The sequence below is a fragment of the Schistocerca serialis genome, chromosome 7 (genome assembly GCF_023864345.2).
Source record: "Schistocerca serialis cubense isolate TAMUIC-IGC-003099 chromosome 7, iqSchSeri2.2, whole genome shotgun sequence".
Taxonomy (NCBI): Eukaryota; Metazoa; Arthropoda; class Insecta; order Orthoptera; family Acrididae; genus Schistocerca; species Schistocerca serialis.
The window spans coordinates 268,622,328-268,637,133 of record NC_064644.1 but is presented as its reverse complement, the minus strand read 5'-3'; the positions used below and the strand labels follow the sequence as shown (position 1 = coordinate 268,637,133).

The 14,806-nt window shown below is 37.7% G+C and overlaps 1 protein-coding gene across 1 annotated transcript in view; it reads right to left on the bottom strand.

Moving 5' to 3' along the window:
* Nucleotides 1-14,806, bottom strand: part of LOC126412662 (putative helicase MOV-10) — a 431,824-nt gene that overhangs the window by 22,839 nt on the left and 394,179 nt on the right. The window contains exon 19 of the mRNA XM_050082364.1: nt 11,788-11,995. Coding sequence (XP_049938321.1) covers nt 11,788-11,995 — 208 coding nt within the window. The remainder of the gene's footprint in view (nt 1-11,787; nt 11,996-14,806) is intronic.

Sequence of the window (14,806 nt, the reverse complement as noted above, 5' to 3'; positions counted from 1 at the left end):
TGCAACTAGGGGGTCATATAGTTTCATCTTAAGTTTAACAACATTCATTTGTGCAAGAAAATTCCCCACACCTATAAGTCCATTAGATGCATAAATTCTGAAACTCTTTCTGCGTTTAATTTACCATTTGTCAAACATAGATTGTGATCAGCTGTATAGGATAACCAATGGTGAGGTTTCTTCCAGAAAACCATGGATTACTGAAAGAATTAAAATTTCTTACAGGACTAAGTGACAATTACACACCTCATTTAGAGTATCAAATGATATCTTTGAAATAACTAATTATCTACATCTACAACTATACTTTGCAAATCACTGTGAGGAGCATGGCAGAGGGTATGTCCCATTGTACCAGTTATTAGGGTTTCTTCCCATTCCATTCACATATGGAGTGTGGGAAGAATTATTGTTCGAATGCCTCAGCGCACACAGTAATTATTATGATCTTATCCTCACAATCCATATGTGAGCATACATAGGGGATTGTAGTATATTCTAAGTGCAATCATTTAAAGCCAGTTCACAAAACTTTGTTAATAGACTTTCTTGGGACAGTTTACGTCTATGTTCAAGAATCTTCCAGTGCAGTTGCTTCAATATCTCTGTGCCTCTTTTCCATGGATGAAACAAACCTGTGACCATTCATGCAGCCATTCTCTGTATGTATTCAATATCCCCTGTCAGTCATATGTGGTACGGGTCCCACATACTTGAGCAATATTCTAGAAATGGTCACACAAACGGTGTGTAAGCAATCTCCTTCGTACATTGATTGCACTTCTCAGTATTCTACCAATAAACTGAAGTCTACCTCCTGCTTCACCCACAACTGAATCTATGTGATCATTCCATTTCATATCCCTCAAAGTGTTACTCTCACATATTTGTATGAGTTGGCCTATCCCAACAGTGATTCACTGATATTACAGTCATAGGATACTATTTTTTTTGTTTTGTTTTGTGGAGTGCAAAATTTTACATTTATGAACATTTAATGCAATTCGCCAACACCTGCACCATTTTGAAGTCTTGTCAAGATCTGACTGAATATTTATCCAGCTTCTTTCACATACTCCTTCATTATAGACAAGTGCATTATCTACCAAAAGCCTGACTTTACTTTTAATACTGTTTCCAAGGCCATAAGAAGGGTAGTTGAACTGATCCACAAAACTACCATCCAGTATCCTTGACATTGATTTCTTGTACAATCTTAAGGACATATTTGAGCTCAAACATAATGAGTCTCTTGAGCAGCAAGACCTCCTCAATGCCAACCAGCAAGAGTTTCGAAAACACCAGTAATGTCTCCTGTCCCATTCACTATTGACTGGACACTGACTTTGGTACCACTAACAGCCTTTACATACAAACATAATTTCTTTGTGTTCTGCGAAAGGTCACTTGACAATGTGAACAGCAAGGGTCCCAACATACTTCCCTGGGGCACACCCGAGTATGGGTGGCGATGACTCTCCATCCAAGATAACATACTGTGTCCTCACTACAAAAAAGTCCTCAATCCAGTCACAAGTTTCACTTGACACCTCATATGACCATACTTTTGACAATAAGTGTAATCATGGTACTGAGTAAAATGATTTTCAGAAATCAAGAAATACAGTATCTATCTGACTGCCCTGATCCAAAGCTTTCAGTGTATCATGTGAAAAAAGTGTGAGTTGGGTTTCACATCACTAATGTTTTTGAAACCCTTGCTGGTTGGTATTGAGGAGGCCCTGTTGTTCAAGAGACTCATTATGTTTGAGCTCAAATATGTTCTAAGATTCTACAGCGAATCAGTGCCAAGGATATTGGACAGTAGTTTCGTGGATCAGTTCTATTACCATTCTTATACACAGGTATACACACACCTGTGTCATTTTCCAAGAACTGGGCATGTTTCTTTCTTCAATGAATCTACAATAGATTACAGATAGGAGAGGGGCTAACTCAGCCACAAATTCAGTATAGAATCTGACAGGGATTCCATCGGGGCCTGGAGCCTTGTTCAATTTTATTGATTTCAGCTGTTTCTCAACACCACTGATACTAATATTGGTTTCATTCATTTTTTCTAGGGTATGAGGGTTAAACTAGGTCATTTCTCCTTGGTTTTTCTTTGTAAAGGAATATTTGAAAACAGAGTCAAGTGTTTCAGCTTTTGCTTTGCTACCCTCAATTTCATTTCCTGTCTCATTCACTATTGACTGGACACTAACTTTGGTACCACTAACAGCCTTTACATACAACCATAATTTCTTTGGGTTCTGTGAAAGACCACTTGACAATAGTCACTGAAGCCCTCATTCATTGCCCTCTTGACAAGCGAATGTGTTTCACTAAGCATCTCTCTGTCTATAGACCTATGCTTTGTTTTACACCTATCATAAATTACATATATTATAAACTGTATTGTAAAATTTTTAAAAGGGTGATAAACAAATCCACAAGCTTACATATTAAATCTGAAAATGATAACTCTAAGTACAAAATAAAAACAATCTGGAATGTTATGAATAGAGAGTTTAGCAAGAGCAATAAGAACAGTAATACCACAGAGATAAGCTATAATGATAAGGTTGTATGTAATCCTGTAACAACTTCTAACACATTTAACAATCACTTCTTCACTGCAGCAAAACATTTACGTTTTAAGGATTCCTTAATCACGGCCAATTATTACAAAGAGCTGTCTGCAACATTTATGTCCCAATTTGTACAATGTATACGACCCAATTTTTATAGCTCCAGTCACTATTAGTGAAGCTAAAAATATAATCAAGGCCTTAAAAAACAAAAATACTACAGGTGTTGATGGTATTTCATCTAAATCCCTAAGGAATTGGATTGATTGTATATGTCGCTGTCTGCCACGTTTTCCATGAATCTTTGCAGCGAGGTGCTGTCCCTGAGAGATTAAAGTGTGCTATTGTGAAATTACTTTTTAAGAAGGGTGACAAAACTAATTTATAAAACTTCCATCTCTGTAAGTTCCTTCTTAAAAATAGCAGAGAAAATGATGTATAAAACAATTGTAGACCACTTCAATATTCCCAACAACCTCAGTAGTAATAAATTTGATTTAAAAAAAATTCTTGAGTCAATAAATAACAAAATGTCATCTATTGAGATCGTTTGTGACACATCAAAGCATTGGACTGTGCAGACCACATTTCCTTAAGGGAGGCTGATTCTTGTGGTAGCATGATAGGTGAAATTGAATGACATCTGCACAATAGATACAAACATCGATAATATGAGACTCAACTCACACTTTCCTCATGTGGCACACTGAAAGCTATAGATCAACGCAGACAGGTAATGCACTATTTCTTGATTTCCGAAGAACACTTGACTCGGTACCACACCCGAATCTATTGTCAAAAGTTCGATCATATGGGGTATCAATTGAAATTTGTGATGAGACTGAGGACTGATTGCCAGGGAGAACAAAGCATGTTATCTTGGATAGAGAATCATCGTCAGATGTAGAAGTAACTTTGGGTGTGCTCCAGGGCAGTGTGTTGGGATTGTTGCTGTTCATATTGTATATTAATGACTCTGCAGACAATATTGATAGTAACCTCAGACTCCTTGCAGATGATGCCATTATTTATAATGAAGTACTGTCTGAAAGAAGCTGCACAAATATTGTCAGATCTTGATAAAATTTCAAAGTAATGCAAATATGGCAACTTCCTTCAAATGTTCAGAAATGTAAAATTATGCACTTCAAAAAATGAAAAAATGTGGTATCTTATGGCTATAACGTCAATGAGCCACAGTTGGAATTGGTCAACTCATACAAATACCTAGGTGTAACTTTTTGTAGGGATATGAAATGGTCTGATCACATAGGCTTACTTGTGGGTAAAGCAGGTGGTAGACTTTGGTTTACTGGTACAATACTGAGGAAGGGCAAGCTGTCTGCAAAGGAGATAGCTTACAATTCACTCATCCAACCCATTCTAGCATATTGCTTAAGTGTGTGGGATCCATGCCAAATAGGACTAACAGGGGCTATTGAACATATACATAGAAGGGTAGCACAAATCGTCATAGGTTTTTTTGACTCACGGGAAAGCATGACAGAGATTCTGAAGAAACTGAACTGGCGGACTCTTGAAGACAGATGTAAACTATTACAAGAAAGTCTACCAATATAGCTTCAAGAATCGTTTGGAACTGATGACTATAGGAATATACTACAACCCCCTATATGTCTTTCAAACAGGGGTTGTGAGTACAAAATTAAAATAATTAACGCATGCACAAAAGCATTCAAACAATCATACTTCCTGTGCTCCATACGTGAATCGAATGGGAAGAAACCCTAATAACTGGTACAACAGGGTGTAGTCTCTGCCATGCACTTCAAAGCAAAGCACTCATCCAATGCATTCTAGCATATTGGTCAAGCGTGTGGGATCCATGCCAAATAGGACTAACAGGGGATGTTGAACATATACATAGAAGGGCAACACAAATCATCATAGGTTTGTTTGACTCATGGGAGTTTGCAGAGTATGGATGTAGACATAAATACAGAATAGAAAGCAGAAGGTGATTCTTAATGGTTCTGATGGCTGTCCTGTTTCGTCTGACTGGGGCACACTAGAATGTAAGAGTGCCACAAGCATCATTTTGTGGCCTTTACTGTTTCCTATCTTCATCAACAGCCTCCCACTATGTACAAACACCAAGAAAAAATTTACGATTTTTGCTAATGGCACTACTATTCTCCTTGAAAGCCACGCTATCACTGACCTACAAAATAAATGTGATGCTGTATCTAGTATACATTTTACACTGGTTTAAGTCCAATGGATTAACTCTACATATTGAAAAATCTCAATATAACCAATTTTATGCATCACAGCAATCCCCTTGAACTGTGACAGCCAAAATATATTACATGGTGAGCCTTTTAAATTCCTGGCCATTCTAATTGATGTCAAGCTAAACTGATCTCTGCATATTCTACATCTTCATGAAAGACTTAGTCTGGGAATTTAATACTCTTCATGTAATTACCCTTGTTGGTGGTATGAATGCTATCAAAGGTGCTTATTTTGTTTTTACTCTATCAGGTGATATGGTATAGCTATTTGGGGTAATCAACCTTTAGCTGAAAATTCTTTAGTGTATATAAAAAAAATATGAGTTACGAGGGCAGTTCAATAAGTAATGCAACACATGTTTTGTCTCGGCCAATTTTGGTTGAAAAAAACGGAAATTTCTTGTGAAATATTTTCAAACATTCCCGCTTCATCTCGTATAGTTTCATTGACTTCCGACAGGTGGCAGCGCTGTACGGAGCTGTTAAAATGGCGTATGTAACGGATGTGCGTTGCAAACAACGGGCAGTGATCGAGTTTGTTTTGGCGGAAAACCAGGGCATCTCAGATATTCATAGGCGCTTGCAGAATGTCTACGGTGATCTGGCAGTGGACAAAAGCACGGTGAATCGTTGGGCAAAGCGTGTGTCATCATCGCCGCAAGGTCAAGCAAGACTGTCTGATCTCCCGCGTGCGGGCCGGCCGTGCACAGCTGTGACTCCTGCAATGGCGGAGCGTGCGAACACACTCGTTCGAGATGATCGACGGATCACCATCAAACAACTCAGTGCTCAACTTGACATCTCTGTTGGTAGTGCTGTCACAATTGTTCACCAGTTGGGATATTCAAAGGTTTGTTCCCGCTGGGCCCCTCGTTGTCTAACCGAACACCATAAAGAGCAAAGGAGAACCATCTGTGCGGAATTGCTTGCTCGTCATGTGGCTGAGGGTGACAGTTTCTTGTCAAAGATTGTTACAGGTGATGAAACATGGGTTCATCACTTCGAACCTGAAACAAAACGGCAATCAATGGAGTGGCGCCACACGCACTCCCCTACCAAGAAAAAGTTTAAAGCCATACCCTCAGCCGGTAAAGTCACGGTTACAGTCTTCTGGGACGCTGAAGGGGTTATTCTGTTCGATGTCCTAACCCCGTGGTCAAACGAGCAACTCTGAAGTGTATTGTGCTACTCTTCAGAAATTGAAGAAACGACTTCAGCGTGTTCGTAGACACAAAAATCTGAACGAACTTCTCCTTCTTCATGACAACGCAAGACCTCACACAAGACTTCGCACCCGAGAGGAGCTCACAAAACTTCAGTGGACTGTTCTTCCTCATGCGCCCTACAGCCCTGATCTCGCACCGTCGGATTTCCATATGTTTGGCCCAATGAAGGACGCAATCCGTGGGAGGCACTACGCGGATGATGAAGAAGTTATTGATGCAGTACGACGTTGGCTCCGACATCGACCAGTGGAATGGTACCGTGCAGGCATACAGGCCCTCATTTCAAGGTGGCGTAAGGCCGTAGCATTGAATGGAGATTACGTTGAAAAATAGTGTTGTGTAGCTAAAAGATTGGGGAATAACCTGGTGTATTTCAATGCTGAATAAAACAACCCCTGTTTCAGAAAAAAAATGTGTTGCATTACTTATTGAACTGCCCTCGTAGAATCATGAGTGGTGTTCATCTAACATATTCTTGCAGAAACCTGTTCTGTAAGATCCAAATAATAATCACCATGTCTCAATACTTATTTTCTTTGATGATTTTTGTCTCTACTAAGCATTCTTTTTTTAAAACAGTATTTCATTCCATGACCACAAAAACATAGTGTACGTTAAATGATTTATGTAGAGATCTAAACAATTTAAGTCTTGTGCAAAAAAGTGTTCATTATTCTGCCACAAAAGTGAATGAAAATCCACATTAATGTCTTGCCTTGTCTTAAATCCAGATTAAGAAAATACCTTATTGATAAATCCTTATACTCTCTTTATGAGTGCCTGCAGACAAATCAATGGTTGTTTCTACAAATTTGTATCTTCTCTTGTATTTATATTTTGAGACTTCGTACTGATAATGTGTTAAACATTACTTATATTCCTTGTTTAAGATGAATAATGTGTAAATATTCTTTTTCTGTACCTAAAGTTATTTTCAGTAATTGATGTCATGGCTACCTAAACTATATCTTCTTAATGTTGCTCCAACCTTCATGCTTATACAACAATTTAATAATTTTTTATTATTGTAAAAGTTTATATTGTATCTCTATAAAAATATAAAACTGACTCATTTAACAGCCTTGGGATACATCACAATACTGTTTCATCGAATTTGTAACAAATAAATAAAGAAAATAAAACATGGACTATGCAATCCAGTTACTGCTTAAAAATTAAATGATTCTGTGAACACATTTATTTTAAGAAAAGTTTATTATTGCTGTATGATATATATGACTGAGACATAGTTTTGATCTCTTACCAGACCTTTGAATTATCAATCGAATTTAATTATATAACAATGAAAATAATCAATTATTGATAATATAAAGCAAATGGATGGATAAAAATGTAATCATGAAGCAGCAGTAGGGGAACACACACACACAAAAGGCTTTAACTTTTACAAGCTTTCAGAGCCAGTGTGTGACGAAGCAAGTGGGACATTTTTACTTCCCCTCTTGTTTTGTCATCTGCCTACTTAAATTAGTTTTTTCAATTTTAACTAATTACATTAACATACATGAATATAATCTGCATTTCCATAAAAGAGAAAGCCTGGCCCTTAGTTTTACAGAATATAACACCAGATCTAATTTTGTGCTTATTTTTAGGTTTGTAATTGATTTTCTAATTTATTTTGACTATTCCTAGTTAGTATCATTTGTTATAGGGTGAAATCAATAATTAATTCGTAACTTAAATTCTATTGTTGACGTATACAGAAATGTAAATTCTGTGCTAATTATAAACATTTGGAGGAGCAACTAATAGTATTCTTAAAGGATTTATTTGGCTCTATTCGAAAACATGTTAGCAAACCCAGCCCTTAATTAATTCCAAAGTAACTAACAGTTTTGTCAAAAGTATAGTTTGCGTAACTATATATGTTGATTTCATGATTTAATCAAATATTTCGGCCTAACCCTTGCAGTAGAAGAAAAGGTTAAAAAACGGAATTTTTTGACGTATTCAGCTAATTTAATGAGCTAAGTTTTAATTGTAATTTCTGTAAATTTAACTTCAAACAATGTGTAGTTTCAGAATCTATTATTGTGATGAAATGTCATGACCCAATTTTTGGTCATGAGACAGTCAGTCCACGGCCAAGTTTCAGATGAGAAACCTGTGCTGGTTAGTACAACAACAATGCTTCAACTTAACTTGAAACAAGTGTTACACAATTAGGCCGTGTGTTAAAAAAATGACACTGCCTGCTCCATATGTACCTTTATATTCTTCAAGAACTGTGAACTTTGTGGTTAGATTTTCACTGTTTGAAGATGTTCAATAATAAACGATTGTAGCAGTATGTTGATGTTCACCTGAAAACTATTAATGAGGCTTATCAATAGTTAAATGATAGTGCACTGGCCATATTAAATGTGTATATGGGGGGTTGTGAAAAGTGAAAGTAAACATCTGTGAAATGCATATGTGCATCTTTCAGCTACATCATTCAAAGTAGTCAGTGTTTACTTCCCAATCCTATTCTTCAGCCAGTGTAACAACGCAGTATGTTGACACCGAGGACAACAAATGAAGAAAATAAAGTAGGCGAACTGCTCCTTCTTATGGAAGAAGAGATGAAGAGGAAGGAAGTGAAGGAAAAGGACTGGAGAGGTTTAGGGAAAGGGGTGCAGTTTAGAAAAGTCTCCCAGAACCCCAGGTTGGGGTAGACTTATTGGATGGGATGAGAAGGAAAGACAGACTAATATGCAAGAGAGGGATTACTACTAAAACATCATGCACGAGTCAATAAGAATGAAAAGTTAAGTGCATTGTATGTAACAGAGGTGGAAGGGGGTGCGCAAAAAGTAGATAAGTCAGAAAATAAAAGATGTAGAAAACTAAAAAGTAGTGAAGAAAGGAGTAGTTACTGTGAATAAATGCTGAGATGGAAGGAATTAATGTAAATGACGGCCAGGTGGGTGGCGAGAATGAAGGGCATGCTCTAGTGCTAATTCCCACCAGCAGAATTCTGAGAAACTGGTGTCTTGGTGAAGAATCCAGATCACACGTATGGTGAAACAGGCACTGAGGTCATCACTATCATATTGTACAGCATGCTCTGTGACAGAATGTTGTGTGTTGCCTGTATTGCACCCTCTGCCTATGCCCATTCATCTTGACTGATAACTGAGTCCTAGTCATGCCAATGTAAAAGGCTGAACAGTGTTTACATAACAGTTGGTATATGACGTGTCGTTTCACAGGTGGCTCTCCCTTTGATAGTATATGTTTCGCCAGTTACAGGACTGGAACAGGCGTTCGTATGAGGGTGCATAGGGCAAGCCTTGCAGTGAGGGCAGTCAAAGGGGTAGGAGCCATAGGGTAGGGAGATGGGCACAGAAGGAGCATAGGGTCTGACAAGGATATTGCAGAGACTGGGAGGGCAGTGGAAAGATATTCTATGAATAGTGGGCAAAATCTCGGACAGAATGGATTTCATTTCAGGACATTATTTTAGGAAATCATGGCCTTGTCAAAGGAGACAAGACCAGAATAATACTGAATACTGAGTCACAAGTGGTTAGCTCTAAAGTCTTTTTTTTTTTTTTTGTCACTTGTTAGTAGGTTTGATGTGGACAGAAGTGTGTAGATGGTCTTCGGTGAGGATGAGGTCATCAAGGAAAGTGCCACGGGATTCAGAATAGGACCATTTTCTAGCTTGTCTGATATTCATGCTCATCCCACTCCCACCACACACCTTGCTTGTCACCACTGATGCCATCTTCCTCTGTATCAGAACCCCCCCCCCCCACACACACACACATACATGGTCTGTATGCTGCTGAACATTTTCTCAGTCAAAGCCCACCCGATTCCTAGCCTTTTACATCCTTCCTGCTCATCTTAATCAACTTTATAGTTAACAGCAATTAATCTGCCTTTGAGGGGAACAGATCAGGGGTATGGCAAAGGGAACCAGGATGTCTCCTTGCAATGCCAACCTTTTCACGAGTCACTTGGAGGGGACTTTTCTGGGATTGACCTGTTAAAATTCCTGGAATCTCTAAATACCTTCTCCCAATTAAACTTCACATGGTCCAATTCCAAATCCCATGCTACTTTCCTGAAGGTTGATGGCATCCTCACCAAAGGCCAGCTACACACATCCATCCACATCAAATCTACTAACAAACAACAATACTTACATTCTGACAGTTGCCATCCTTACCTAAAATCATGCCCTGAAATGAGATCCAATCTCTCTGAGATTTTGCCCACCACACCTAGAAAAACTTTTTGTCACCCTCCCAATCTCCGCAATACCTTTGTTAGATCCTATGCTCCTTCTACACCCATCTCCCTACACTATGGCTCCTACCCCTGTGACAATGTCCCTGCTGCAAGACTTGCCCTATGCACCGTTGTACCACCACCTATTCCTGCCCTGTAACTGGCAAAACGTGCACTATCAAAGGGAGAACCACCTGTGAAACAACACATCAAATACCAGCTGTTATGTAAACACTGTTCAACCTTTTACATCAGCATGACTACCATCTCAGGTTTTCAAATCTCATCTGGTGCAGTCCCCAACAATCAGTCTTTCCTTCCAATCCCATTCGGGAAGTCTCCCCTGACCTGAGGTTCTGTGTGACTTTTCTAAACTGTACCCCTTTTCCTAAATCTCTCCAGTCGTTTTCTTTCACCCCTATTCCTTCCCCTTCAGATCTGCCAGAAGAAGCAGGGAGCCACTGGCTCTGAAAGCTTGTAAAATTTTTTTGTGTGTGTGTTCCCCTGCCATCACTTTGAGAGTAGATTTTTTATCTATACATTTACATTGAATTACTATTAGGATTTAAAATTTCTGTATATTGATAACCTATTTAAACAGATGATTATTGTATTTTTTTAAATCTTAATTTGCTCATTATTTGTGACCAACACTGCCAGACATGATGGTCATGTAAGCGTGAGGTGTGCTTGCTTGTGTTCCTCTTTATTTTTCTGATGAAGGCTCTGGCCAAAAGCTAATGTGTAAGTATCTTTTAACTGTTCCTGTTTGCAATTTAATGTGTCATCTTTACAGTAAGTAGCAATCTATCTTTCAACACATTGTTGATAAACAGTTGCATATGTCATACAAACTCTTCATAAACTAAATATGTACAAGATCTTAACAACAACATGCAACCGATCACTATATACTACTTGTGCTAACTAAGTTTAAATTTAACAATGTAAAATTAACAGAAAATCTGTTACATAGCGAAAACTTGCTGCTTGCTCAGTTTTGTTAAGCAGTTGCTGTATGAACCTGTTAATGAAATGCGTGAGTCTTTTACAGTGTACTGTTGATAAACATTGTGTGTTGTACAGCTCTAGTGACCATCATGGCACCATGTACAGTCCAAAACATCATTATACTAATTTGTCACATATCGTATAAAGTGATTCATGGACCAATAAAATGCAATATAATACACCTGACATGGAATACCCTCAGTTTTATTTATTTTCAGTCTGATGAACATTACAGAGCTCTTTGCTGACAATAATACTAATACATTTTCAAATTTGCTGAAATATTTCCAAAAGATACTATGCGATAAAATACGCTATCTTCACTCCTTCAAACAATTTATTATCCAAATTAGAGCACATCTTTCTGTGGCTTCTTCCCTATGTAACTACTTCATAAGTCATGTATCATAAAATAAGTTAAACTATCAAAACATAAGTTATACTGCATAATATTCTTACCCAGACTGAGGCCTGCAATATCTAACCCATTGTTCTCATCATCATTAATGGGTTTCTCTTCCTGTGGCTGATATTTACAACCTGTATATGCACCATTTTTACGACAAAATTCAAGAAGACTCTTCCAAGATCGATCATACTGAAGGACATTAGGGTTACCAACAACAATCAGCAACGCTTTTGCACGAGTCACAGCCACATTGAATCTCTGCAATTAAACATTTTCTTGTTAGTGTCAATATTTATATAATTGTAGCCATCTAGGAAAACTATTAGTGATAGTCATAAGATTCACTATGTTACCGATAATTACAAACCACATTTCACTATAAATCTTGAAATTTTGATTTAATTAATTAGCAAATAAACATTGAAACAATACATCTAAATAAAAATAAAAGTAACTTAGAAGTAAGAAGAGACAACATTATTATTCTTCATTTGGCATTTAATTTTGCTCTTGATACTTCTTGTCAGAAAGATTCACATGGAAATGTTAGTATTCCAGACGAATAATGTGATCTCAGCAGAATGGGTAGTGTCTTGGACAGCAGTTATTAGATGGAAATAAAAAAACTAAAACTAGTGCAATGGAATGCAGATGCATGAAATCAGGTCATGGTGAAAGAATTAGATTGGGAAATGAGACACTAAAAACAGTCAATGAGTTTTACTATTTTGGTAGTGATGATTACCAAAGTGGAGAGGATATAAAATGCGGACTCTCAGTAGCAAGAAACACATTTCTGAAAATGAGAAATTTGTTAATACAGAATATAAATTTCAATGTTTGGAAGTCTTTTCTCAAAGTATAAATATGGAGTGTAGTGTTGTAGGGAACTGAAATGTGGATAATAAACAGTTCAGACATAAAGAGAACAGAAGCTTTCGAAATATGTTGTTACAGAAGAATACTGATGAGCAGATTGAATAACTAATGAAGAGGTACTAAATCAAACTGGGAGAATAGAAATTTGTAGCACAACTAGACTAAAAGAAGGAATTGCTTGACTGATCACATCATGATACATCAAAGAATTATCAATTTGGTAACAGAAGGAAGATGGGGAAGGGAGGGGTATAAGGACTGTTGGGGAAGACCAAGGCTCAAATATGGATGTAGGTTGTTGTAGTTGTCGAAAGACGAAGAGACTTGCACAGAGTAGACAACCTTGAAGAGCTGCATCAAACCAATCTCAGGACTGAAGACCACAACAACAACAATATGATATCACAGGCAAGAGAAAAGTTTCAGTTATTATGAGAAGCAGCAGGCACTTAAATTGTCAAATCCAAGAGAAATTAATAAAGATGGAAACAGCAAGCAAATAACAGCATTTGTATACTCTAAGGAAGAAAGGAGAAAAAATGGAGAAGAAAGTGGAAGGGAATTGTGGAGTGGAAGAAGAGATAGTACAAGAAAAGTAGCAACAAGTAACAGAAGAAAGAAGCTAGGGTAAACTACTATACTATTCAGATGAGCAACTAAGCTTCAAGAATAAGTACAAATCTAACTATAAAATTTTCACATTTGTAAGTGCATACTGCACATACAAAATACCAAGTTTCAGCACAGTTCAGATTCCCCATTTAACTGGCAGCCTCTTGTAATTATGAGTGAGATGGTGTTCACATAAAGAGGAAGAAAAAGTGTGCCATTAAGTAATAGTAAGGCTGGCCACCATGAAATACAGAGCCACTCCTTACAATGTGGTATACTGCCCTTTTATATTTTCTTATTTTCTTGTTATATAGAAAGGATATTTAAATTGTTAATACTGTGTGGAAAAAAACACTGCCAAAATGTGAGGCTATGACTATTTTCAACTACTGAAAGTTACTGGTATTTAAAAAAAGAAGAGACAGGGACATGTCAGACTGAGGTCAGAATGCACACTAATGCAATATTTTGTTACACTTGCACCAAATATATCTTCAGTTTAGCATTTGTGTGACATATTCAAGCTTTGTTAGAGCAAAAGAAAGCTGCAATGTAATTTTAGGTACGCACTGCAGCCATTATGAATGAGGCACAGACTAAGGCACTGTGAGCTTACCATAAAGATGCTGAATCTCATGAAGTCTAATATTGTGTACTATGAGAAACACAGCAAAATTCAGTTTGAAACATAATAAGTAAGAGAAGGTTAAAAAAAATCATGGACCGACGTAAGGATGAAAAACATTTTATATGTTATGATGGCATATCATGTAATAAAGGAAAATGGATTGGATGGAAGTAGAAAGTGATACCATTCTGTCCCAATTTACTATGAAGACTTGAAGACAATTCCCAAAGAGTAATAGAGAAGGATTCTGATAGAGATCCAGATTAATAAATGGAGCCCTGGAGGGTGGCAAGATGAGAGGATATGTTGGAGAATAAGTTCCCATCTGTTAAGTTCAGGAAAGCTAGTGATGTTGGAAGGATTCAATAGGTAAGTGGTATAGAACACACACTGTGTAGTCCTAAACCATAGACTGTACACAGACTAGCTCAGTGCCGCAAAAGGGCATCAAGTAGGTGCTAACCCATGCACCACTGGAAAGAGTGGGCAGCGTCACACCTGCACAAAGACAGAGTTCAACACCCCCTGTCAACACTGATTTAACCAGGTGCCCATTGCTAGTCAGCTGCAGTTCGGTTGCAGGCTGCAAGGACATCAGTACTGAGTAATAGAGAGACATTACTTAGCCTGCATTCTGTGAGTAGTAATAGAGCCTACAGTACTTGCATGCAGGAGGCAAAGGAATCAAGAGAGGTTATGCTTCCATTCTTTTTTTGAAATAAAGAGTTCAACTAATCTTCAAGTGTTTAGTACAGATGATTTTGGATTCCTGCCACCGGACATCACAACTTCTCTCCTTCCTTGTTTCTGTCAGTGTGCTTTCTCCCTCAACACCTGGCACAACACATGCAGTTAAATCAATTCCGGACAGCAGGTTTTACAATTAAGAGGGTGGGGAAGCTGGATACTATGTGAACAGTCACTTGGAAGTTAGTATGCAGCACAAAAGG